General features: G+C 51.1%; 1 protein-coding gene across 2 annotated transcripts; it reads left to right on the forward strand.

The window, feature by feature from the left end:
* Positions 1 to 5326: 5326 nt before the first annotated feature.
* On the forward strand, positions 5327 to 22170 carry TBC1D13 (TBC1 domain family member 13). Of its 2 annotated transcripts, XM_080819907.1 has the most exons (12): positions 5327 to 5411; positions 6387 to 6460; positions 8000 to 8040; positions 8635 to 8696; positions 8835 to 8934; positions 9767 to 9849; positions 12068 to 12227; positions 16201 to 16411; positions 16953 to 17116; positions 18276 to 18436; positions 18587 to 18644; positions 19506 to 22170. In XM_080819907.1, the coding sequence occupies exons 1-12, from the start codon at positions 5389 to 5391 to the stop codon at positions 19569 to 19571; spliced, it is 1203 nt and encodes a 400-aa protein (XP_080676033.1). In that variant the 5' UTR covers positions 5327 to 5388; the 3' UTR covers positions 19572 to 22170. The 2 variants fall into 2 exon arrangements, with proteins under 2 accessions (XP_080676033.1, XP_080676034.1); XM_080819908.1 differs by lacking the exons at positions 5327 to 5411; positions 6387 to 6460 and adding an exon at positions 7647 to 7765.
* The last annotated feature ends 642 nt before the right edge of the window (positions 22171 to 22812 follow it).

Below are 22812 nucleotides of genomic sequence, written 5' to 3' on the forward strand. Positions count from 1 at the left end.
GAAATGAAAACAGTAGCCTACATAGAAAGTTCTAGGGAATCTACAAAAAAGCTTTTCAAACTAGTGAGTGAGCTTAGCAAGATTTCAGGAAACAAGATCAATAAAAGCAATTAAAAGTAAGTAATAAATAATAATTTATTATGAATTAATTTTATTACGGGCGCCTGGCTCACTCAGTCAGTAGCGCATGTGACTCTGGGGTTTGTGAGTTCAAGCCCCACGTTGGGTGCAGAGGTGACTTAAACAAAACTTTAATAAAATTAATTAGTTTTGTTATTATAAACGATAATAAAAGAAAATTTAGAACAATGGTATCTCTGTATTCCAGTAATAAACAGTTGGAAATGGAATTTAAAAATACCATTTGTGATATCATCAAAAAATACGAGATAGTTGGGGATAAATATGACTAATTATGCATAAGACCTCTCCACTGGAAACTACAAAGCACTGCTGAGAGAAATTAGAGACCTAAATAAATGGAGAGGGATTTTAAGCTCATGGAGCAGGTGATTCGGTAGTGTTCAGGTATCAGTTATTTGAAAATTAATCTATAGATTCAGTGCAGTCCCAATAAGAATCCCAGCAACTTTTTTTTTCCCCAGAAATTCACAAGCTGATTTTAAAGTTCGTATGAAATGCAAAGGCTGGAACAACTTTGAAAAGGATAACAGGGGCGCTTGGGTGGCTCAGTGGGTTAAGCGTCTGCCTTTGTCTCAGGTCATGATCCCAGGGTGCTGGGATCGAGCCCCGCATCGGGCTTCCTGCTCAGCGGGGAGCCTGCTTCTCCCTCTCCCTCTGCTGCTCCCCATGCTTGTGCTCTCTCTGTCTCTTTCTCTGTCAAATAAATAAATAAAGTCTTTAAAAAAAAAAAAAGACGAATACTATATGCTTTCACTTACATGTATCTAGAGTGGTCAAATTCATAGAGAGAGTAGAATGGGGGTCACCAAGTGCAGGAGGATGGGGAAGAAGGAGAGAATGAGTTGTTTAGTGAGCACAGAGTTTCAGTTTTACACAATGAAAAGAGTTCCTGAGCTGGCTGGCACAACTTTTGTGGATGTATTTAGCACTACTGAACTGTACACTTAGAAATGGTTAAGAAGGTCAATTCTATGTTATGTTTATTTTACCACAATTAAACATAAAGATTAAATAAACTTGTATCTAGGAAATCTAAAAAATTCTCAAAACTCTATTTCAGGGGATGCCTGGGTGGCTCAGTAGGTTAAGCATCTGTCTTTGGCTCAGGTCATGATCCCAGGGTCCTGGGATCGAGCCCCACATCGGGCTCTCTGCTCCGAAGGGAGACTGCTTCTCTCTTTTCCCTTGCCTCTCCTCCTGCTTGTGCTCTCTTGCTTTCTCTGTCAAATCAATAAAATCTTAAAAAAAAAAAAAAAGTAAAATAGGGACTCCTGGGTGGCCCAGCGGGTTAAACCTCTGCCTCCAGCTCAGGTCATGATCTCAAGATCCTGGGATCGAGCCCCATATTGGGCTCTCTGCTCAGCAGGGAGTCTGCTTCCCCCCCCCACCCTCGGCCTGTCTCTCTGCCTAGTTGTGGTATCTCTCTCTCTCTCTCTCTGTCAAATAATAAATAAATAAGATCTTAAAAAATAAATAAAAGTAAAATAAAAAGACCAACCATACTAAGTGTTGGGGAGGATGTCGTGTAACAGAGACTCTCATATGCTGCTGGTATGGGTGAAAAATGGCAGAGCCATATTGGAAAATGGTTTGGCAGTTTCTTAAAATTTAAAATTCATCCAGCCTTTCCAGTCCAAGAAAAAAGAAAGCATATGTCCATATAAAGACTTGTGCATGAATATTCATAGCAGCTTTAGTTGTAATAGCAACAAATGGAAACAACACAAATGCTCATCCACAGGTGAACGGATTGACAATGGTGTATTCACATAATGGAATTTACACAGCAGTAAAAAGGAATGAAGCGGGGCACCGACTGGCTCCGTCCATAGAACACGCAGCTCCCGATCTCGGGGTTGTGAGTTCAAGCCCTACGCTGGGTGTAGAGATTATTTAAAAGTAAAATATTGGGGTGCTTGGGTGGCTCAGTTGTCAGATGTCTGCCTTCGGCTCAGGTCATGATCCCAGAGTCCTGGGATCAAGCCCAGCCTCAGGTTCCCTGCTCGGCGGAAAACCCGCTTCTCCCCTTGCTTGTGTTCCCTCTCTCGCTGTGTCTATCTCCGTCAAGTGTATAAATAAGGCCTTTAAAATAAATAAGGCCTTTAAAATAAAATCCTTTGAAAATAAGCAAATAATTAAGTAAAATTATTAAAAGTAGTGAAGTGCTGATACATGCTACAGTGTGCAAAATCTCAAAATAATTATGCTGAGTGACAGAAGCCAGATAAAAAGGAGCACACAGAGTATATTCCCTTTTATATACAATTATAGAAAATGCAAACTAATCTATAGTGACGGAAAGCAGATGAATGGTTGCCTGGATGGGGCGGGTGAGGGTGTACAAAAAGAGGGAAAAAGGCAGAAGATAGGAAGGGTGGGAAGAATCTTTCGAGGGCAAAGGATATTCTTATTATTTTAATTGTGGTAACAGTTTCACAGTCATATATATATATATGTCTAAACTTACATAAGTGTACACTTTAAACATGGGCAGCTTATGGAACATCAAATATATCTTGCAGCTGGTAAAACTGTATAAAAATGAAACCAGTGGGGCAACTGGGTGAGGAGTAGAAAGGAAAGGATCTCTCTCTACTATCTTTGGAGCTTCCTGCGAACCTATAGTATTTCAATACAGAAAGTTAAATGGAGATTTAAAAAATTGTATTAGTACTCGTTAAATTGCTCTGGGAAAAAAAGCTATATATATATATATATATTTTAAAGATTTTACTTATTTATTTGTCAGAGAGAGAGTGAGCACAGGCAGACAGAGTGGCAGAGGGAGAAGCAGGCTCCCTGCGGAGCAAGAAGCCCGATGTGGGACTCGATCCCAGGACGCTGGGATCATGACCTGAGCCAAAGGCAGCCGCTTAACCAACTGAGCCACCCAGGCGTCCCAAAAGCTATATATTTTTTAAAGATTTTATTTACTTACCTGACAGAGAGAAAGAGAGATCACAAGTAGGCAGAGCAGCAGTCAGAGAGAGAGGGGGAAGGCTTCCACCAAGCAGAGAACCCGATGTGGGACTCGATCCCCGGACTCTGGGATCATGACCAGAGCCAAAGGCAGACGCTTAACCAGCTGAACCACACAGGTGCCCTGGTCTAACTCATTTTTTTTTTAAAAGATTTTATTCATTTAGGGGCGCCTGGGTGACTCAGTGGGTTAAAGCCTCTGCTTTTGGCTTGGATCTGATCCCAGGGTCCTGGGATTGAGCCCCGAGTTGGGCTCTCTGCTTAGCAGGAAGCCTGCTTCTCCCTCTCTCTCTCTGCCTGCCTCTCTGCCTACTTGTGAGCTCTGTCTTTCAAATAAATAAATAAAATCTTTAAAAAAAAGGATTTTATTCAGGACCTGAGCCGGAGGCAGAGGCTTTAACCCACTGAGCCACCCAGGTGCCCCTTGGTCTAACTCACTCTAAAGCTGCTTCCAGAGAGGTCTATTCTTCCACAGCCTAGTGATGGTGGGTACAATAAATATTGATTACTTTCACCCACTCAAGAGGCTGAAGATTGTTGTTCAATTCATACTCATCTCAGTGTAAGCCCAATTTAATGTCATTTCAGGCTTTGGTGAAACATCGTTATTCCTTCATTGAAGTGCCTGGTTATTAAGCTTTGCTGTCTTACCACCCTCAGAAGGTTCTTTACATGTCACCTCAGAGTAGCTTTCTGGACCCCACCATTTAAAATTCCAATAGACTGGGATGCCTGTGGCTCATCGGATTGAGAGACTGCCTTCGGCTCAGGTCATGATCCCAGGGTCCTGGGATTGAGTCCTGCATCAGGCTCCCTTCCCCCTCTGCCTGCCACTCCCCTTGACTGTACTCTCTCTCTGTGTCAAATAAATAAATAAAATCTTTAAAAAGCAAACTCCATATATGTTAGGAAGAGTCACATTTTTATCACAAAGGGTGCATATGTTTTCCCCTATGGATGTTTATCTTTTACTTTGCCACATAGAGATTTTAAATTTTATGTGGTGATTTATGTCTTATCTTTCATGGCTTCTGGATCTTGCGTCTTCATTCCCTAAGATTATGAACCTTTTTCTATATATTTCTTCTAATCCCATAGATTTTCCCCTTGCAGAGCTGTAATTCATCTAGAATTTATTTTTCTGTCAGATGTAAGATAGAAATAGGACTTTATTTTTTTTTAATGATAGCCAACTGTCGGTAATTCTCTTAACATACCATTTATGTTTTCCCCTGTCTTCCTAAGGAACATTTTAAAGGGCTGACTGATACTCTTTTTATCTGGAAACATATTCTTTTACTGTTGTGCAATTATGACAACACTTATTTATTTCTTGTATTTCCTACAAGAACTTAATCTTCGTATTCTACAGAAACATCTAGCTCTGTATCTACCACACAAGTGGGTGCAGAACTGTGGGGTCGACAAATAAAGGGACAGATATTTGCGTGCGGGCTTCACGGGGAGCGGAAAAGTCCTCAGAGCTGGAGGGCGGGTTTGAGGTTTCCCAGCCCAGTGACAAAGTTTTCACCCATCAGTGGATAAATTAAAAAAAAAAAAAAAAAAAAAAAAGGACAATTATGCCCATATGAGCCCCTAGGTGTAGAGAAAATCATTGTAAGGCTGCCAACTATCTTTCCTCGGGAAGGATCCTGAAATCTGGGCTTTTTCTCGTGTTCTGGTATGGTGAGTTTCACGTTCAAGTCCGAAAGCCAAGGAAACACTGAACTCCCGGCGTGCTCATCCATCCCGTAGTTCGAACCCCAGCTACGGAGCCCTCCGCTCGACGCGGGCTCTGCTGTCACAGGCGTGCAGGACTCAGCCGTGAAAAGACCAGCCTGGAGGCCTGTGTCGTTCAGCACCGAAGGTCCACATTCCCGAAACAAGGACGCCAGTTTATGGCCGCCGAGGACCGGGTAAGGAAGAGGACGGGATGACAAGTACACTGCAGAGATGGAAACGGAGGCCCAGGAAAGCGCAAAGAATAGACCTCGGGAACACAGTTCGCGCGGTCACCGGCGCGTCCTTAACTTGGGCTACGAGGCCCGCGAGACGGCTGGGGGCGGGGGCAGGGGCAGGGGCGGCACGTGAGCGGGGCGGGGCCGGGCAGAGGGGGCGGGGCGAGACGGAACGCACGCGCCCGCGGCTGCGTTTCCGGTCGGAGGCCTTTGCAGACAGCCCCGCGTCCCCAGGGGGCGGCGGCGGCGGCGGCGGTGGCGGCGGCGGCGGCGGCGGAGGCAGCGGGGGGATCCGGAAGTCAACGCCATGTCGAGTCTGCACAAGAGCAGGTAAGCGCCACGGGGGCCGACCCAGCCACACCACTCCCGGTCAGGCCGCCCCCTCTGCTTTGTAGAGGGGGTCGCAGGCGCGGCCAGGAATCCGAGAGCCCCCCTCGCGGTAGAGGGTCTCGGGCGCCCACTTTCCAACCTCATTGCCTGTGGGCCTGAGAGGGCACGGAGCGGAGGCACTTCTGCTCCCCGCTGTCACCCCATTTCTCTCCCTCATCCTGGACCCCGGGTTTCCCTCTTCCCCTCGTGTCTTCCTCATCCAAGGCCTCGAAACCCCGTTCCCCAGCTCCCCAACCCCACCCCCGTTTTTGTCTCCCCCTCTGTCCCAGCACCCTCCCCTCTGAATGCTCCCTGTCCCCCGCTGGCCCGTTTCTAACAAGACATGCTGGAGAACCTGGATTCTCCAGGCTCCCCTCCCCCAGGCCAAATCCCTCAGCACCGGCCAAATTTTGCTCACTCTTCAATTTTCCTCCGCCACTTGTTCTTTAAACCTTTTGTCCTTGCCTGCGGGTGAGCCCAGAAGTCTTCTAATGGTTATATTTTTGAGCCTGGAGAGCTGCGTGCAGATTACACAGGTCCGTTGTCTAGGGATCATGTTACTCCTGGTTCCTAGGGTTCCTTGAGTTCAGACAGTGGCCCTGTGGGCTGGGCCTGGCCAGCAGGAAGTGCCCAATAAATGCTAGCTCACTAAATATTAGAAATGTGTCTGATTTCATGATGTTTGCTTGAGAACCTCTAGACAAGAATACCTCTATGTTTCTGGGTTTGAAGGAAGGAGTGATCTGTAGTTCTGTGGTTCCCCAAAGATGCCTTTGGCCAGGACCTTGACAGCTTTGCTGTCTTTCTGTCCTGAAGGGACAGGGGGAACGGGTTGAAGACTGGTGATATGAGAGCTCTGGGCTTCAGGAGTGATCACTAAGTCTGTCACTCTGGGGTTTGGGTGTGCTTCACCTGCCTCCCCATCCCGCCTTCTAGGATTGCAGATTTCCACGATGTCCTGAAGGAGCCCACCATCGCCTTGGAAAAGCTTCGGGATCTCAGTTTTAGTGGTAAGCGGCAGTCCTCCGGGTTCAGAGTTTTCCTAGAGCAACGCTATGTGCGGTTAGAATGGAGGGGAAAGCCCGCAAGGCCACACCTGGGCAGTTCTGGGGGCCAGGATGCCTCCCGGGGACTTCGGCAGATTCTGTGATTCTGAAACAGCCCTTGACAACCCTGACCACCAAGGACATGTCTGTGGGCCTGGATGTTTCCTGGTGTTTAAGTGGTGCTTGCTGCTTGCCGGGAGTGACTGGAGAGGGGGTCTGGGAGGCTGGAGCGGGAGGCTGGAGCTGCTGCAGTGTCTTCCTCACTCCTCAGACACCTTCCTGTGTTGTAGAATTTGGTTCGCTGCAGAGTGGTTCCTGGTTCTCTCCCAGGCTTGGGGATCAAAGCCGACTCAGGCGATCGTGAACTTTGGTTAAGGCCTTGAGACCCTGACTCTAGGAGCCGAACTTCAGCGATGTTTGACTTTGCCCTCCTGGGCCCGGTTACCCTGCCAACACAGAGATTTCTGCTTATCTTTTAAAATACCCTAAGGTGTTCTGTGCAGGTTCTTGTTACTGCTTGGCCCTTGTGACTTGGTCAGCAAAAGGAATTCTTGAGTTGCTCTTCTCCCCGTGCGGATTCCGAGGTGGAGGCATTAGCTCCTGTTCGCGGTGTGGGGGGTCCAGGAGCAACAGCTGCTTTAGTGAACTTCCTCACAGTCTTGCCGCAGGAGTTTGTTTTTTGTTCACAGGTGATATTTAGACCCTGAAGACCTTGAGGGGGTCCTGGGGTGTGTACTGAGCTGGAGACTCTTCCAGGCCTTGGGGGAGCCATTCTGCGGGAGCTGTGGAGTTTGGGCTGTAGAATTCAGACACACCCGTGTTTGAGTCCCTGATTGCTCTGTGTTAAGGATTGGTTTCCTTATTTGGAAGATGAGGACAACGATGCTAATCTTGCCTATTTACTAGAGTTATAATGAGGGTGAAGTGAAGCAGTGGGCATAAGGCACAAAGCACTTACCATTTATAGCTTAATTTATGTTCCACAAGTATTTATGGTTTGCCTTCTGTGTGCTGTGTCCCATGCTAGAGAAAGGGACTATGGGACACATTTGGCTCTTGTTTTTCTGGGGCTTACCCAGTGCTCGGGGTTACAGATGTTAAATAAAGACACAAACTGTGTTACACAGTCCTGATTGTGATGGACGCTGTGAAGGAGAAGTCACGGAACCATTATCGCTTATAACGAGAGATCTGACTTTGATTGGGAAGAGATGGTGGTGGGTAAATGCTGCTCCGAGGAAGAAATACCGAAATACCGAGAATGAGAAGGTATTACCTTCCAAAGAACATTCCACACAGAGGGAGCACTGCAGGGCTGGGGGCAGGGGTCACAGAGAGAAATACGCAGGATTAGCATCCAGTCCAGTCATCTTTCTGACAGAAAATGAGCCCGGAAGAAGTACTTCTTGCGCATTCCATTTCCTGCCAGCTAGCTCTGAGGTGGAGGGCTGGGGGTCCGGGGACTCTGGCCTGGGGCGTGACTCTTGCCTGCTGTGTCCACAGGCATCCCCTGTGAGGGCGGACTGCGGTGCCTCTGCTGGAAGGTGGGTGTGCCTGGGCTGGGGCGTCTGCTCTGCCGAGAGTCCTGGGGTTCCTGCATGGGCTGTCCCCACCCCAGCCCTTTCTTCTTGTTCTGCGCCTTTCCTTGCTTGTTCGAGGAAACTTTTCTGGGAAGTTGGGGGTTTTCTGTTCTTCTTGGCATCCCCTCCAGGATCCCCTTGGGGATGGAACGCTTTGTATTGCCAGAGAAGCCCTCTCCTTCCTGGTTCATACAGAGAAACGGAAGTGATGTTTCATGGGACAAAAAAAGGCCATGCTTTGCCCACGGCTCTTAGCTGAGGTGGGAGCCAAAGCCCAGTGCCTGGGTTTCCAGCCTCTTTGAGCACCACGTTTTATTATCATTTGGAAGTCTGTGTGAAGAAAAGCAGCGGAAAGGGCTGGTTTGGGGTGAAGGAGGAGGGAGTCAGTGGAGGGCGAAGGGAAGGCCACCCCAGTCCACACCTCCATTCATGGGTTTCAGCCCGTCTGGTCTGCTCTGGGCTTTATTAGGCATTTTCCGTGAGGCCAGTCCACCTCCATGTACTGTCTGGGATTGAGCTGGAGAGTCGCCAGAGCTTTATTCCTCTCCCTCTGTGCAGATTCTCTTGAACTACCTCCCCTTGGAAAGAGCCTCATGGACCTCCATCCTGGCCAAGCAGAGGTGAGACCTTGAGAGAGGGGGATGATGGGAGGCCCTTTGTGGCAGACAGCAGGTCTTGCTTCCTCTTGCTGCTTCTCTGGTCCATGCTCCCGGGATGAGACGTTTGGGATCATCCGTCTCTCCTTTTCTCTTCCACAGGGAGCTATATTCTCAGTTCCTGAGAGAAATGATTATTCAGCCTGGCATTGCCAAGGCCAACATGGGTGTGTCCAGGGAGGATGTGACCTTTGAGGACCACGTGAGTAAGGGTGACAGCAGGGACCAAGGCTACAGAGTAGGAAGGGATGCAGGCTTTGGAGCTCGCAAGTTCCCCCCACCCCAGAGGACAGGTGGAGCCAATCTGGGTCCCCTCTTGGCCTGTCCAGTACCTCCTTTCTGCATGGGGCCACTCGGCCCATGAAAGCTGTTGTCTCTTGTTTCTATTTCCCAGGCTCTGGACCCAGTAGGGAATGTTAAGTCATATCTTGGGCTCTGAGGGTGTGCGTAGCACTGAGCCCGGTCCTCGTGTCGGCACTGTCTCCTTTCCACCTCACCTCTGTTCCCTGGGGAAGGTTTTGATTTTATAGTTGAAGAAAGTCAGAGCAGGGCAGGAGTGAGGATAGACTGTCTTCCTGTGGCCAAGAGGAAGCCTCATTCTCTCCTCAAATACTGAGCCCCTCCCATGTGCAGGAAGTGAGGATAGATGGACCCAGGCTCATGCTCCAAGGATTAGGATGGGCGATTCAAAGTGTTGACAAATCCCATTTCAAGACACCTAATGATACAACGTGCATTCATTCAGCAAGCATTCAGCAGCGCCTGATGTGGGCAGTGTTTGAGAACGGCAGCCACAGACAGAAAGGACGCTCCCCGGCCAGCAGGGATGTCGTCAGGACAGACTGCGGGGCTCTGCTTGGAGTTAGAATGTGATGTGGGAGGCTCCCCGTCTGGCTCACAGGCTGTCTCAGAGCCTCAGCGGGGCCCCTGGTGGGATTGTTGGTTCGGGTCCTCTGCTCCGGCCCCCAGACTGGAGTCTGTCCGCTGACATCCTAGTTGGACCTAGAACAGAGCAGCTGATTCTCTCTCCACAGCCGCTCAACCCCAATCCTGACAGCCGGTGGAACACTTACTTCAAGGACAACGAGGTGCTGCTGCAAATCGACAAAGACGTCCGGTAAGTGGGGCCCTGGGGGTCAGGAGCTGACCCGTGGGACTGTTGGGGAGTTTCCCAGTCCTGTGCTTTCCAGCCCACGCCCACAGGTGGGTGTTTGAGGAACTAGTGGGTCATCCAGTAGGTGGGTCCAGGCCCCAGCGATGTCGGCTTGTGAATGGGGCCGGCAAGCGAGGTGAGTGCCTGATGCTCCTCTTGCCCTGCCTTAGTGGCATTGGTGCCCCAGGCGTGTGTGGATGGTTCATCTGATGGTTCTGGCAGCAGATACTGAGGCCCTGCTTTATGGCAGGCTCCGTGCCAAGCTCTGGGTTGAGCATGGAGTCGACAGACATAGCCCTTCTTAGGAGCTTAGAACCTGGTGGGGAGGACGGGAAGATAGTCATTCAGCAAGACATCTTCCAAGTAATTAGCATTTGTGGTAAATGCTCTGAGAGGAGAGTTCAGGGCACTTTTTAGAGTTTGGGGGAAGCCTTGGCTGAGGTCTGGGGAGTGGTAGGCCTTGGGGGATGAGGAAGGGAGAGGTCGTGGCTGGGGAGAGCGGAAGGCCCTGGAAAGCGCACAGAAGCACATTCGAGGAGCAGTGTCAAGGCCAGTGTGCTTGAAGCCCCACTAGAGGGAGGCAGGGGTTGGACCTCGGACTTGATCCGGAAGACATGGGGCAATTGTGCAAAGGTCTTAAGCATAGGGGTGACGGGGTCAGGTGTGTGTTTTTTGAAAAGTGGTGAGATACAGTGTGTACGTGGGTGTGCTTTTCCACTTGGCAGAGAAATGTGGAAACACACTTGTGCTGTCCTGTGGGGTTGGCGGGTCTGGCAGTGGGCGGGATCTCCCACAAGGCTGTGTGAGGAGCGGGAAGGGAGCCTTATCTGCAGTGGGGCTGAGTGGTTGGAACTAGAGTTCTGGAGTCTGTTTGCCTGGTTTCAGTTCCGCCTTCAGCGGGTGTTAGCTGAGTCTCCAGGCCCTGGCCACCCTGGGTGTTGCCCCTCTGTTTCTGCTCATTTGGCCCAGGCCTATCTTCAGAAGGCCCCAGCTGGATACCCGGCCCAGAGCGGCTCTGCCAGGATGCACGGGGCTCGTCTCCTGCATTCTCGGGCTGGTGTTGGGGCATCCTCTGTCCAGTAACTGTCTTAACCAACTACATCTTGAACCCGGTTCTAGAGAAATTGGTTCAGTCTCATGCTGGTAGCGACTGTAGCACATCGCTCAGTGTTTCTGGAAAGCAGGTTTGCAATGTGCTGTTGCGAGAAATCTGGAAAATGTGCTTCTGCTGTCTCACGGACACGAGAAAAACCTGGTGCCTTAAATTCACATGGCTCTGTGTGTCGGTGATTCCTCAGTCAGACCGGAAGCAAAACAAAACCAACTCTGTCACATTCTAGAAACTATCTCCCACCTTGATTTGTTCTCTCCCTCCGTCTTGAACATCTTCCTGCGTCAGCTGTATACGCTGTCCTGTTGTACCACGTGCAACATCACTATTTTAAACCACGCTACACCTAACACCCTGGCATATTGGATAAATGTATATTTTTAAAGATTTTATTTATTTTTTTGTCAGAGAGAGCGAGTGTGTGGGTGCACACGGCTTCCCGCACACAAGCAGGGGAGCGGCAGGCCGAGGGAGAAGCAGGCTCCCTGATGAGCAGGGAGCCCAATGTGGACCTTGATCCCAGGACCCTGGGGTCGTGACCTGAGCCGGAGGCAGATGCTTAACTGCCTGAGCCACCGAGGCATCCCTAGATAAATATTTTTGACATGGAGAGATGTTTATGGTTTAAGAGAAGAGTTGGAGGGCAGCCCTCTTGGGTCCCCTCCCTTCTCGGGAGCTTTGTACTATCACTTTGCTGTTGCTCATCAAATCTTGCTTTGCTGCTCACCAAAAAAAGAAAAAGAAAAAAAAAAAGTTGGATTAGAAGACCGTAAGGATCCCTAAAAGTTTATATGTGTGTGTATCTATTTACAAATAACACATAAGGATATGGGTATATTTGTGTGTATGTGTGTGTGTGTGTGTGTGTGTGTGTGTATGTGTGTATATATATATATATATAATAAGTGTCTTGCTCTTTAAAAACTAAACTTTTAAAAATAAAATGTTGTTTTTTAAAAACACATAAAAAATGCCTTTTGGGATACTGGCGCACCCCGCAGTGGGGTGCTGATGGAATGCCCCAAACCTCCACCCTGAGTAACAGAACTCTCTCCTGTTTCCTCTCGACAGGAGGTTGTGCCCAGACATATCTTTCTTCCAGAGAGCCACCGAGTACCCCTGCCTCCTTATCCTGGACCCCCAGAATGAGTTTGAGACCCTTCGAAAGCGGGTGGAGCAGACAACGCTGAAATCCCAGACAGTGGCCCGGAACCGGAGTGGAGTCACAAATGTGAGAGCCAACCTGGGGGCCCCAGGGACCTTTTCCTCCATGCTTCCCTTGGAGCCCTGGCCACTGACCATCAGGCCTGCGACCATCTGCCCTGATAATTACCCAGAGCGACTTTGGGTAATTTGGTCCTGCCAGGTCCGCCCCTGGGGTTCCTTGTGCAAGTCAGGTATCCAAAAGCTGGGTGTCAGGGATACCGGGGGAGGGCCCTGCTGTGCGGTGAAGGAGCAGCTGAGGAGATGGCTCTTGAAAAAGTAATTACATGTCGTTGGGGGAAAGTGTGGTGGGAGCAGTGATGGCGGTGGGGAGCTAACCTGGCCTGGCCTGGCCTGGCCAAGACTTCTCTGAGGAGGTGAATTAAGCTGAGCACCCAAGAACTAGGAGGAAAGCTCATTCCAGGAGGAGAGGAGGGCATACGTGGAGGCTTCAGGCAGGAGAGAGTGTGGTGCGTTCAGGGACTTGGGGAGGGGGTGTGGGTCCAGCCTGGCTAGAGGCAGGGCTGCCGGAGGATGCTGGCAAGATCAGTGGTGTCGAGGCTGCCTGGGGCCTTGGTCCTGAGGGCTGGAGAGCCTTGCAGCATTCTGGGCAGGCCAGTGACATGATTCAGGTCTGCTTCTGTAAAGGACTGCTGTGGGCCCCGTGGGGGTATTGATTGGAGGGGTAGGAAAGGAGGCTGGGAGGCAGCTGCATTGTCCAGGCAAAGGCATGTGAGGGCCAGGGTAGAATGGGGGGGGTGGGGTAGAGCTGAGAGACTTAGGGGCTAGAATTTTTTTTTTTTTTAAGATCTTATTTTTTTAAGTCGTCTCTATACCCGGTGTGGTGTTCAGACTTACATCCCTGAGATCAAGAATCGTGTGCTCTGCTCACTGAGCCAGCCAGCTGTTCCAGGAGCTAGAATAAATAGAACTTGTACTGGCCAAGTCATCCCGAGTGTTTGAATCCCATTCTTCTAGCAGATTCCGTAACTCTGAGAAGTTGCTTGTAGCCAGATGAAGCATATTACCTTATTCTTTAATTTACACCTATGCTTTGTTATGTGGAACTCCCAAATTGTTCCTCAGAATTTTTCATTGTCCTCCCAACAGTGGAAAAACCCTTCTCTGTAATCTCCAACAAGCTAGTGACAGATAGTATTTCAGAAGCTTTTGGCCTCCCAAGTAGAATGACTGTTGAGGTCTCTGTGTCTCTAGGAGAGCAGCCATTTTCTGCTACAGAGGTGACAAGGGCAGTTACAACTGATCCCAGGGTCCCCCATTCTGGGACAGAATGCTTGGTTTTGTGGGTGACCCTCTTACTCACTGCTAATGTCTTGGCTATAGGGCAAGGTGGGGATCTGACTTCATTCATTTCACTATAGTAATTGGGGTTTGAGAGCCAAGGTCTTACCCACTTTAGGTTCCTGTCTGGTCCTGGTGGCAGAGAACCTGACCAGAAGCTTCATCCCTGGACCTCGGGGCCTGTGGTTGGACAGTTTAGTTGAACGTCCATCTAACTTTGGGACAGTAATACCAGGTGACCTTCCTGGGCTTCCGTCTCCTCTTCTATAAACTGGACATAATCATTTCCATCCTCCTGGCTTTTGAACTGGCCAGAGGTTGAAATGAGGTTGTGGCTCTGTAGATTTTTGGAAGGCTGAAAAGCGCTTCTCTGAGGTCTCAGCTCCAGGCCCTGGGGTCAGCCACTCTGGGTGCCGCCATGTAATGCGAGCAGTTGATGAGTAACCCCACATCTGTTTGTTTGTTTAATATTTTATTTATTTATTAGAGAGCACTAGCAGGGGGGAAGGGCAGAGAGAGAGAGGGAGAAGCGGACTCCCCGCTGAGCAGGGAGCCTGCCTTGGGGCTTAATCCCAGGACCCAGAGATCATGACCTGACCTGAAGGCAGATGCTTCACCGAGGGAACCACCCAGGTGCCCCGAGTGACCTAACATTTCTGAGCCTCAGTTTTCTCATCGTGAAAGTGACGTTGAGCAGATACTGTCGATTGTACAGAGGATTTGATGGCGGAATGCTTGTAGAGCGCCGTCTTGCACTGAGCAAACTCTCAGGAAATGTTAGCGATGTGTGTATGAGCGCACGTGGATGCACATGTATATGATGGGAGAGGGACTTGGTCTTTGGGACCCTGTGCTTCGGGGACGGCTCCATACGCTGTCCCTGCCCACAATGGCCTGTAGCTCTCTCACCCTGGGAACCCCAGCACCTGACTCCTCACAGAGCCCCTGAGGCTCCTGCTGGCACCCTGTGTTGGAGACCTCTGCTCTGCTTCACGAATGGCCCCCTGCAGCAGGGATCCTCTTCTCTTTATCACCCAACTTTTTCTGTTTTTTGTTTAAGATTTATATTAGAGAGAGAGAGGGAGTGTGCATGTGCACTCAGGGGAGGTGCAGAGGAAGAGGAAGAGAATCTCAAGCCGACTCCCTGCTTAGCGTGGAGCCTGGTGTGGGACCAGAACCCACCACCCTGAGATCAGGACCTGAGCCGAAACCAAGATTTGGATGCTTGACCTCCTGAGCCACCCAGGCTCCCCTCTAACTTTTTCTTAATGGAGAATCTGAGGAGCGCCTGGCTGGCTCAGCAGGTAGAGCATGGGACTCTCGATCTCAGGGTTGTGAATTCGAGTCCCTCCTTGGATGTAGAGATGATTTAAATGAGTGAAACTTAAAAAAAAAAAAAAGAAAATCTGAAACTTGCAGAGAAGTTGAAAGAAGAGTACAGTACTCAACTATATACTTTGCACCTGAATTCAACAGTTGTTAACTTCCTGCTGAACTTGTGGGTATATTCTGTGTAGAATGAGTTGCGCATGGCCTGACCCTTGCCCGCCAGGTATTTCAGCAGGCATCTCCTGGGAGCGAGCACCTCCTCCTCCTTACCACCGTCACATCTACGAAAATTAATGATTCCACGCTAATACCCAGTATCCAGGCCATGATCAGGTGTCCTCCATGGTGCTGAGAACATTTTTATTGTTTGACTCCCAGCCAGGACCCAGTCAAGGTGTATATGTTGCATGGAGATGTTATGTTTCTGTAGTCTTGTGATCTGGAGGCGGCCCCCACTGTCCCCCCAGGCATAGTATTGGCCTTTCTGAAGAATCCGGGCCAGTTGTCTGTTATTTAAAGGTTGGTTCTTATTGTTGTTCTTATTTTTAATTTATTTTAGAGAGAGAGTGTGTGCGTGCACGTGAGCCAGTGGGAGGAGAAGCACAGGAGAGGGAGACAAGCAGACTCCCCACTATGCAGGGAGTCTGCCCCGCAACCGATGCGGGCCTCAACTCCAGGACCCCGAGATCATGACCTGAGCTGAAATCCAGAGCTGTATGCTTAACTGACTGAGCCACCCAGGCGCTCCTATTTAAAGGTTTTCAAAAAAGTAAAATATGGGGCGCCTGGGTGGCTCAGTCGGCGAAGCGTCTGCCTTTGGCTCAGGTCCTGATCTCGAGGTCCTGGGATCGAGCTGGGCGTTGGGCTCTCTGCTCAGCAGTGAGTCGGCTTCTCCCTCTCCTCTGTGATCCCTCTCCCTCTGTGATTGCTTTCATTCTCTCTCAAATAAATAAATAAAATCTTAAAAAAACAAAGTAAAGTAGAACTTACATGCAATAAAATGCCAGATCTGAAGTGTACAGCTGGGTGAGCTTTTTCTTATGTCCATACCTTGTGCTGCCAACCCAGTCAAGACACTGAACATTTCCATCATCTAAAATGTTCCTTAGTGTCCCTTGCCAGTCAGTATGCCCTCACCTCAGAGGCAAGCATTGTAGCTTTTATCACCATAAATTAGACTTTAGTCCAGCTGTCTTGCACAATGTTCCACATTCTGAATTTGTCTGCTTGTTTCTCCTCATGGTATTGGACATGTTCCTCTTTGCTCTGTATTCCCCATAAGCTGGAAGTTGGGTCTAGGCTGAAGGGTAAACATATCTGAACACATTACCTGTAATGCACCTGCCTTCCTGGGTTCTCTCCTCCCACAGATGAGCTCCCCACACAAGAACTCTGCGCCATCCTCCCTGAATGAGTACGAGGTGCTGCCCAATGGCTGTGAGGCCCACTGGGAGGTGGTGGAGCGCATCCTGTTCATCTATGCCAAGCTCAACCCTGGCATCGCTTACGTGCAGGGCATGAATGAGATCGTGGGACCCCTCTACTATACCTTTGCCACTGACCCTAACAGCGAATGGAAAGGTAAAAGGGCTCATGGCTGCCCCCATCCCTCCGGTGTCTCCCTAGAAAAGTGGACCAAGGAAAGCCAGACCAATGGGCCTTATCAGGCTGTGCAACTCTCTTCCCTTCTCTGGGCCTCCATCTGCCCTCCATCAGATGTGAGGAGTTGACCTGGATGGTCTCTGGGTTCCTTTGCAGCTCAGGTTTTCTAGATCTCTCTCTATCACTGAAATCATGGTAGAGGAGATGAGATTAATATACAGGAAGCTGAATGATTGACAAGGAATTAAATAATGATTGGGAAGATGTCATCAGAAGAGCATGTGATCGTTGCTAAGCGAAAGTACGGTGTTGCCAGAAGATGTGAGAAGACGTGATGTCCTTAGTGTGGGGGTGGAGCATGGTCAAGGAGAGAGGAGGGCCCGAGTCCAGCCAGGAGGGTGGGTGGCCCGGAGAGGCTCAGAAGTAACGGGGGACACCATCCTATGCATGAGAGTCGGGGAGGGACTCGGGAGAGCATCAGTTCCCTTGCAGCTGCCCTCCCCCTGCCCCTGTCGCCCAGAGCACGCCGAGGCAGACACCTTTTTCTGCTTCACCAACCTCATGGCTGAGATCCGGGACAACTTCATCAAAAGCCTGGACGACTCACAGTGTGGCATCACCTACAAGATGGAAAAGGTGTACTCCACCTTGAAGGACAAGGACATGGAACTCTACCTGAAACTGGTGAGGGGCACCAAGGCAGACAGACGGGAAGGGGCGCAGATAGCGGGCCTCCTGAGCACCCCAGGCCCCGGGCAAGGTCTGGCTTGAGTCTGGAGATGAAAAGTGGCCGCTCCACTGGGGACCACTGGCCCAAGTGCTGTGGCGCGACTGGGAGACTGAGGCAGCAGTTGACGTGGAGACCAGCAGGCTGGGTGTGAAGAGGAAGTGGGCAGGGGGCCCGTCATGTGCCAGGCACGGCACAGGCTGTTTACCGTGTGCTGGATGCCTTTAGCCTGGTGGTAGTCCTCTGAGAAAAGCATAGGACTGTCATTCTTAAAAATCAAAAATAATGTAAAAAGTTACTGGACTGGCATTCCCTGTTTATTTCAGAAAACAGTTTTGTGAAGAGATACTCTATATAAACAAAAATCATTTGAACAGAAAAATACATATAAACAAGTCTTTTTAAACAGAAATGGAATTATGTTTTTGCTTTCCGTAACAATTTTACTGTTAATATTCCCTGGGGCTGACCAGAGGCTCATCTTTCTGGGGAATGATGGCCCTATAAGGCTGTAGTGTAGCGGAAATAAGTGAAATGATCTATTTCACATGCTAATAAACACAAGCCCAGGCTTTTTAGTAAGTGCCCGATAATGGGTCTGTCTGCTCCTAAATCCAAGGTTTTAATCCATACCGTATTTTATTTTATTCTATTTTTTTAAGATTTTATTTATTTATTTGACAGACAGAGATCACAAGTAGGCAGAGAAGCAGGCAGAGAGAGGGAAGAAAGCAGGCTCCCCGCCAAGCAGAGCCCAATGCGGGGCTTGATCCCAGGACCCTGGGATCATGACCTGAGCTGAAGGCAGAGGCTTCAACCCACTGAGCCAGCCAGGCGCCCCCATACCGTATTTTAAAAAGAATTAGAGCAATCACTTGTAAATCTAGAGAGCTTACATCAAAGCTTGGATTTCTGGCTTCTCTTGACAAATTGGAAGATCTGACAACGCTGGCTGGCGGCAAGCAGCGGCTGCCCCTCAGCTGGCTGAGGCTCTCCAGGCACCCCAGTGCCTTTGCCCACTCAGTGTGCCTGGCTCAGGCACATGTGGCTGGTGTGATAGGCCGCATGGCCCCGTGTGGTAACCGAACACCCCACCCCATGCCTGTGTCTCCCCAGCAAGAGCAGAACATCAAGCCCCAGTTCTTCGCCTTCCGCTGGCTGACGCTGCTGCTGTCCCAGGAGTTCTTGCTGCCCGACGTCATCCGTATCTGGGATTCCCTCTTCGCTGACGACAACCGTTTCGACTTCCTCCTCCTGGTCTGCTGTGCCATGCTCATGTGAGTGTGACTGCCAGCAGAGGGGTTGGCGGGGGCTGTCCTCAGGAGGAGTGAGCCACCGCGGGCTGGGACGAGGGAGCGGGAAGGGGCCCGCTGGGCCCGCACTCCGCGGCCCAGGGTTCCAGCACCTTCTCTGCTTGTTTCCCTCAGACTGATCCGGGAGCAGTTGCTGGAAGGGGACTTTACCATAAACATGCGGCTCTTGCAGGTAATGGGATCTGGTGCGGTGAGCTCTGTCTTTAGCCGAGAGAGGCATGTGCTTACCAAGCACCCACCCACGCCCGTGGGTGACAAGCTGCTGTGACAGGCTGGGGTCGGGAACCTGGGACATAAGCGTCCAAACCCCTGTGGTGGATCTGGTCTGGATCTAGGTTTGAATCCCACTTCTGCCACTTGAGTGTGGTGTCGCCTTGAGTGAATGACTCGGCGTCCCTGGACTAGACGCTCTACGGAGCTTTGTTGTAACTGGGACACAATGGCCCCGGGTCCATCGCAGTGCTTGTTGGTGCGAGTGCTTGGGCCTGGGGGAGGACGGGGCCACATAAGGGTTAAGAACCTGGGTGCCAAAGCAGACAGCTGTGAGTCCACGTCTTTGTGCTGCCGTGCTGGTTGCGTGACCTGAGCCAAGTGGCCACCTCTCTGGGCCTCGCTTTCTTCAATGCCTGGCCTGGGGTTGGTGTGCAGTAACTGGATTGGCCAGGTCTGTAAGAGAGGAGGTGACCCGTGAACTAGTGTGCCAGCAATGTCCGGCCCGCTCTCAGGTGGCTCGTTATGCATGCGCTCGGGTTCGAGGGCAGGAGAGAGATGGGGGTTTGGTGATGGTGCTAAGGAAGAGGCTGTGATCCTGGCTGGTGCTGATCGGGTTGGGCTGGTGAGGGCTGCAGCAGGTGTAGTGTTCACTCTAAGCAGGGGTTTGGGCAGAATGTGGTATCTGATAGCCTGTGGTCCCTGTCCCTGAGGCCGGGGACCCAGGGCGGTGACAGGGCCCAGTGGGAGGGGCGTGGCTGTGGCAGAGGTGGTGAAGGGTGACTGACTTCAGAGGCGCATTGTTGACCTTTCCCCTACCTAGGATTATCCCATCACAGATGTCTGCCAGATCCTCCAGAAAGCCAAGGAACTCCAAGACTCAAAGTAGCCCGCTGGCAAGAGGCCCAGGTTTGGGAGAGAAGACACCGACCCCTGTACCATGGCTTCTGGGACACACAGGAACCTCTGGGATCCCAGCCAGCCCGAGGGGAAGCTGCAGGACCGGCCCACTCCAGGCCTCCTCATTTGGCCCTCACCCTAGGCCGCGCCCCTCTGGGGGCACACTGTGCCATGCTCCTTTCTAACCACCCAGCCCTGGCTCTCTCCCTGCTCTTCGACCCGGGGGACCTTTGGCCCAGGCTGCCGAGCAGGGCTGGAGCTCAAGAGGTGGTTTCTTGGGGCTAGGGCACACTGGGGGCGCTGGGGGCTGGCAGGGGTCCTCCCCTGCCTGTGCTTTGCCGCTCCCTTCCTCCTCTCCTGCTCAGATCTCCTGGGCTCTGGTTGCAGGAGGTGCTGGGCAAATGAGCCAGAAACCACTTCTGGTTCTTGGTGCTTAGGCTTCTCCATGGGGAAGGTGACACTGTGAAGGAGCTAAGAAGCTGCCAGGCCCAGGTCACACCCTCTGTCCCTCTCCCACCGAGTGTGTGTTTCTGTCTGTAGTCATGGGTGGGTGTGTCTGTGTCTCTTCATCCCCCAGGTGTCTGCTGCTCCTGTGTGTGCGTCTGTCACTGTGTGTGAGGGGGGTGGGGGTATCTTTGGTCCCTCGAGGTCTTCTCGGTCTCCCTCCCTTCACAGAGTGTGTGTGACTCTCTCGCTCTGTCTGCCCCTCTCTCCATTTCCCTCTGCCCGTCTCTTGGGGTGCCTTATCCCCAGCCTCTTCACCCCTCCTCCCCTCCATTCCATGAACCCCAGAGACAGAATGAAGAGTCTGGCTGAGCAGAGACCCTGGGGGTCAGCTTTGGTATGTTCCCATCCCCAGCCCTAGGCCCCTGGGTCCCACAGACTGGGAGGGAGTCAATGCCTCACTAGAGGGCCCTGAATCTGCTCCCAACAGAAATCATGGAAACCAAAAGCTGCTGGGAAATGATGGCCCACAAGGCCCCTTGCCCTCCTTTCTGCCCAGGGTTGGAGGGAGGAGATGAGGGAGAACTGGATCTTCCAGATTCCCCCCAAAGGCCCTTGTTTCCCAAAGGAAAAGGATGCACAAGTGGTACTGTGCCAGGGGTTGGGATCCAAGTGCTTCAGAAGACTAGTCATTCCCGTGGCTTCCAGGTCCCGCCCAGGGCGGTGAGTCCCATAAAGGGCGGGGTGGGGGTGGGGGTGGGGGTGCGAAAGGAGCCTCCCTGGGCCAGGGGTAGCTGAGCTTAACAGCCCTGGATCCTGCCAGTGCCAGGAAAGGCATATTTCCCCCAAGCAGGGTGAAGGAGCTGCTGGCCCTTCTTCCCTGGGCACCTGTGTGGGCTGCTCCCGGGATTTGGGGCGGGGCGCTCTGAGCAGGAGCAGCCGGCTTCTCTTGCCCCTGGGCCGTGGGAGGAGTGGGCTTATTTTGGCCAAACCCTTCCTCCTCCTGTGAGGAAGCAGGTGGCTTGGGTCTGGAAGGCTGGGCAGTGTAGCAGGGGTCCTCAGGCTCTCCTCAGACTCGCCAGCGGTCTTTTATCCCCAGAGCTTTCCCGAGTCTGGCATCCAGGACTTCGTGCTGCCCACCCAGGCCTGGCTGTGGGCCAGGAAGAGCTGTCCCCAAGTGGCTCCTATACCAGGCTGTACCTTGGGTGTTGCTGGGATGTTGTGCACATGCCTTTTTGCCGCCTCCTCTCCCAACACACGGTGTTTGGGAGATTTTTTACTATTTATTCAGACCCCTGGTTATTTATTGCAGACTGGCTAGTGCTTGATTCAGAGGTGAAGGGTGGGGCCAGGAGGGTAAAAAGCCGTTGGAGATAGTCTTCTGACTTTCCAAGTCAGAGTCTGCATCCTCTCCCCCTGCCTCTGGGACCTTCCTGATTTCCCAGCAGGTCCTGGCTGGGAGGGCTGTGAGCTCTGTACTGGAACTGGAGGTAAGGGATACCGGAGGGCTGGTGTTGAGAGGGCTGGTGTGGCCTCCGGACTGCAAGACCCCAGCATGGCACAGAGACACACTTCCCACCAGCCTGGCTTGGCCTCTTCCCAGAACTTGTTAGCTGGTGGTTCAGTCCCGACTTTGACCCCTTCCCAGCCTGAGGCTTGGGCCCCAGCCTGGGATGCAGCATACTCTGCCCAGGATACCTGATGCATTCCCTCTTGCCTGTCCCCCTACTTTCCCTCCTGGGGCCATACTACTTGAATCACTGCGTCTGATTCGCCTCATTGGCAGGTTTAGGTCCAGTGCTCTCTCCTTGACCTTGGGATGAAGGTCAAGAGCACAGGGATCCTGTTCAGATTGGGCTGTGCTCCCCAGTAGGATACTGCCTGGGGAAAGGACAGGCCCTTGGTCATCACCCCTCCCCAGACTCTCCAGGGAGGCACCCGAGAGCCAGAGTGCCTGAGGCTTCCCCATTGGGAAGCTGCTCCCAGGACTTTGGACACTTAGAGATTGGGCTGTATGAGCTCAGCTGGTCTCACTCCGGGCTCAGAATGTGAGTCTGCTTTTGTTCTTTTCATCAGTTTTATTCCTTGAATCAATGCTGTTGATGACAAGTTGTCTTTAATAAATCATGTGTTCTTTGCAATGAGCATTGGTGTTGTGATGGGCTGAAACCTTTGAGACCTCAGAGAAGGACAAGTCTGAACAGGGGTGGAGTCCGGAGACGGAGAGTGGGCAAAGAAAAAGGCTGGGAAATTCTTGTTGAAGAGCCCATTCAGGTCTTCTCATTCAACAAGTGCAGTTTGCACCTGCAGGCCAAGGGCCCGTGGGCTAGGGAAGGAGGTACTACGCACTTGATTACACAGCAAGTTATTTTTGAGATTGACAGAATTTTGGAATTCAAGTAAATACAATCCAGACTGCCCACAATCTAGAGAAAATCACAGAGAACATGTTAGTCTTTGCTACATCGTTGTCGTTTTCTTGATACAGTTTTGTGTACTGTCTCACCCCTGAGGTTAGGTGGTAAGCAAGTTGCTGATACTTGCGGGCTATATAGTATTCTCATAGACTAAAAAATGTCTGAGTCCAGCCCCTACTTGGGGTATTTTGCTTAGTTCACCCTCCATTAGGAGTAATACTGCGGCGTTTAAAATCCTAGCGTTCCGGATTCATTTTCCCAGGCTCGGCCCTCTAAGTAGGTTGAAAGGTATGAACCTTTTAAGGCTGTTAAACATACAGCAAAGCTGTGTTCTAGAATCGTGCCGCTTTCCGACCCAACCAGCCATTC

This window comes from Martes martes (genome assembly GCF_963455335.1).
Source record: "Martes martes genome assembly, chromosome: 12".
Taxonomy (NCBI): Eukaryota; Metazoa; Chordata; class Mammalia; order Carnivora; family Mustelidae; genus Martes; species Martes martes.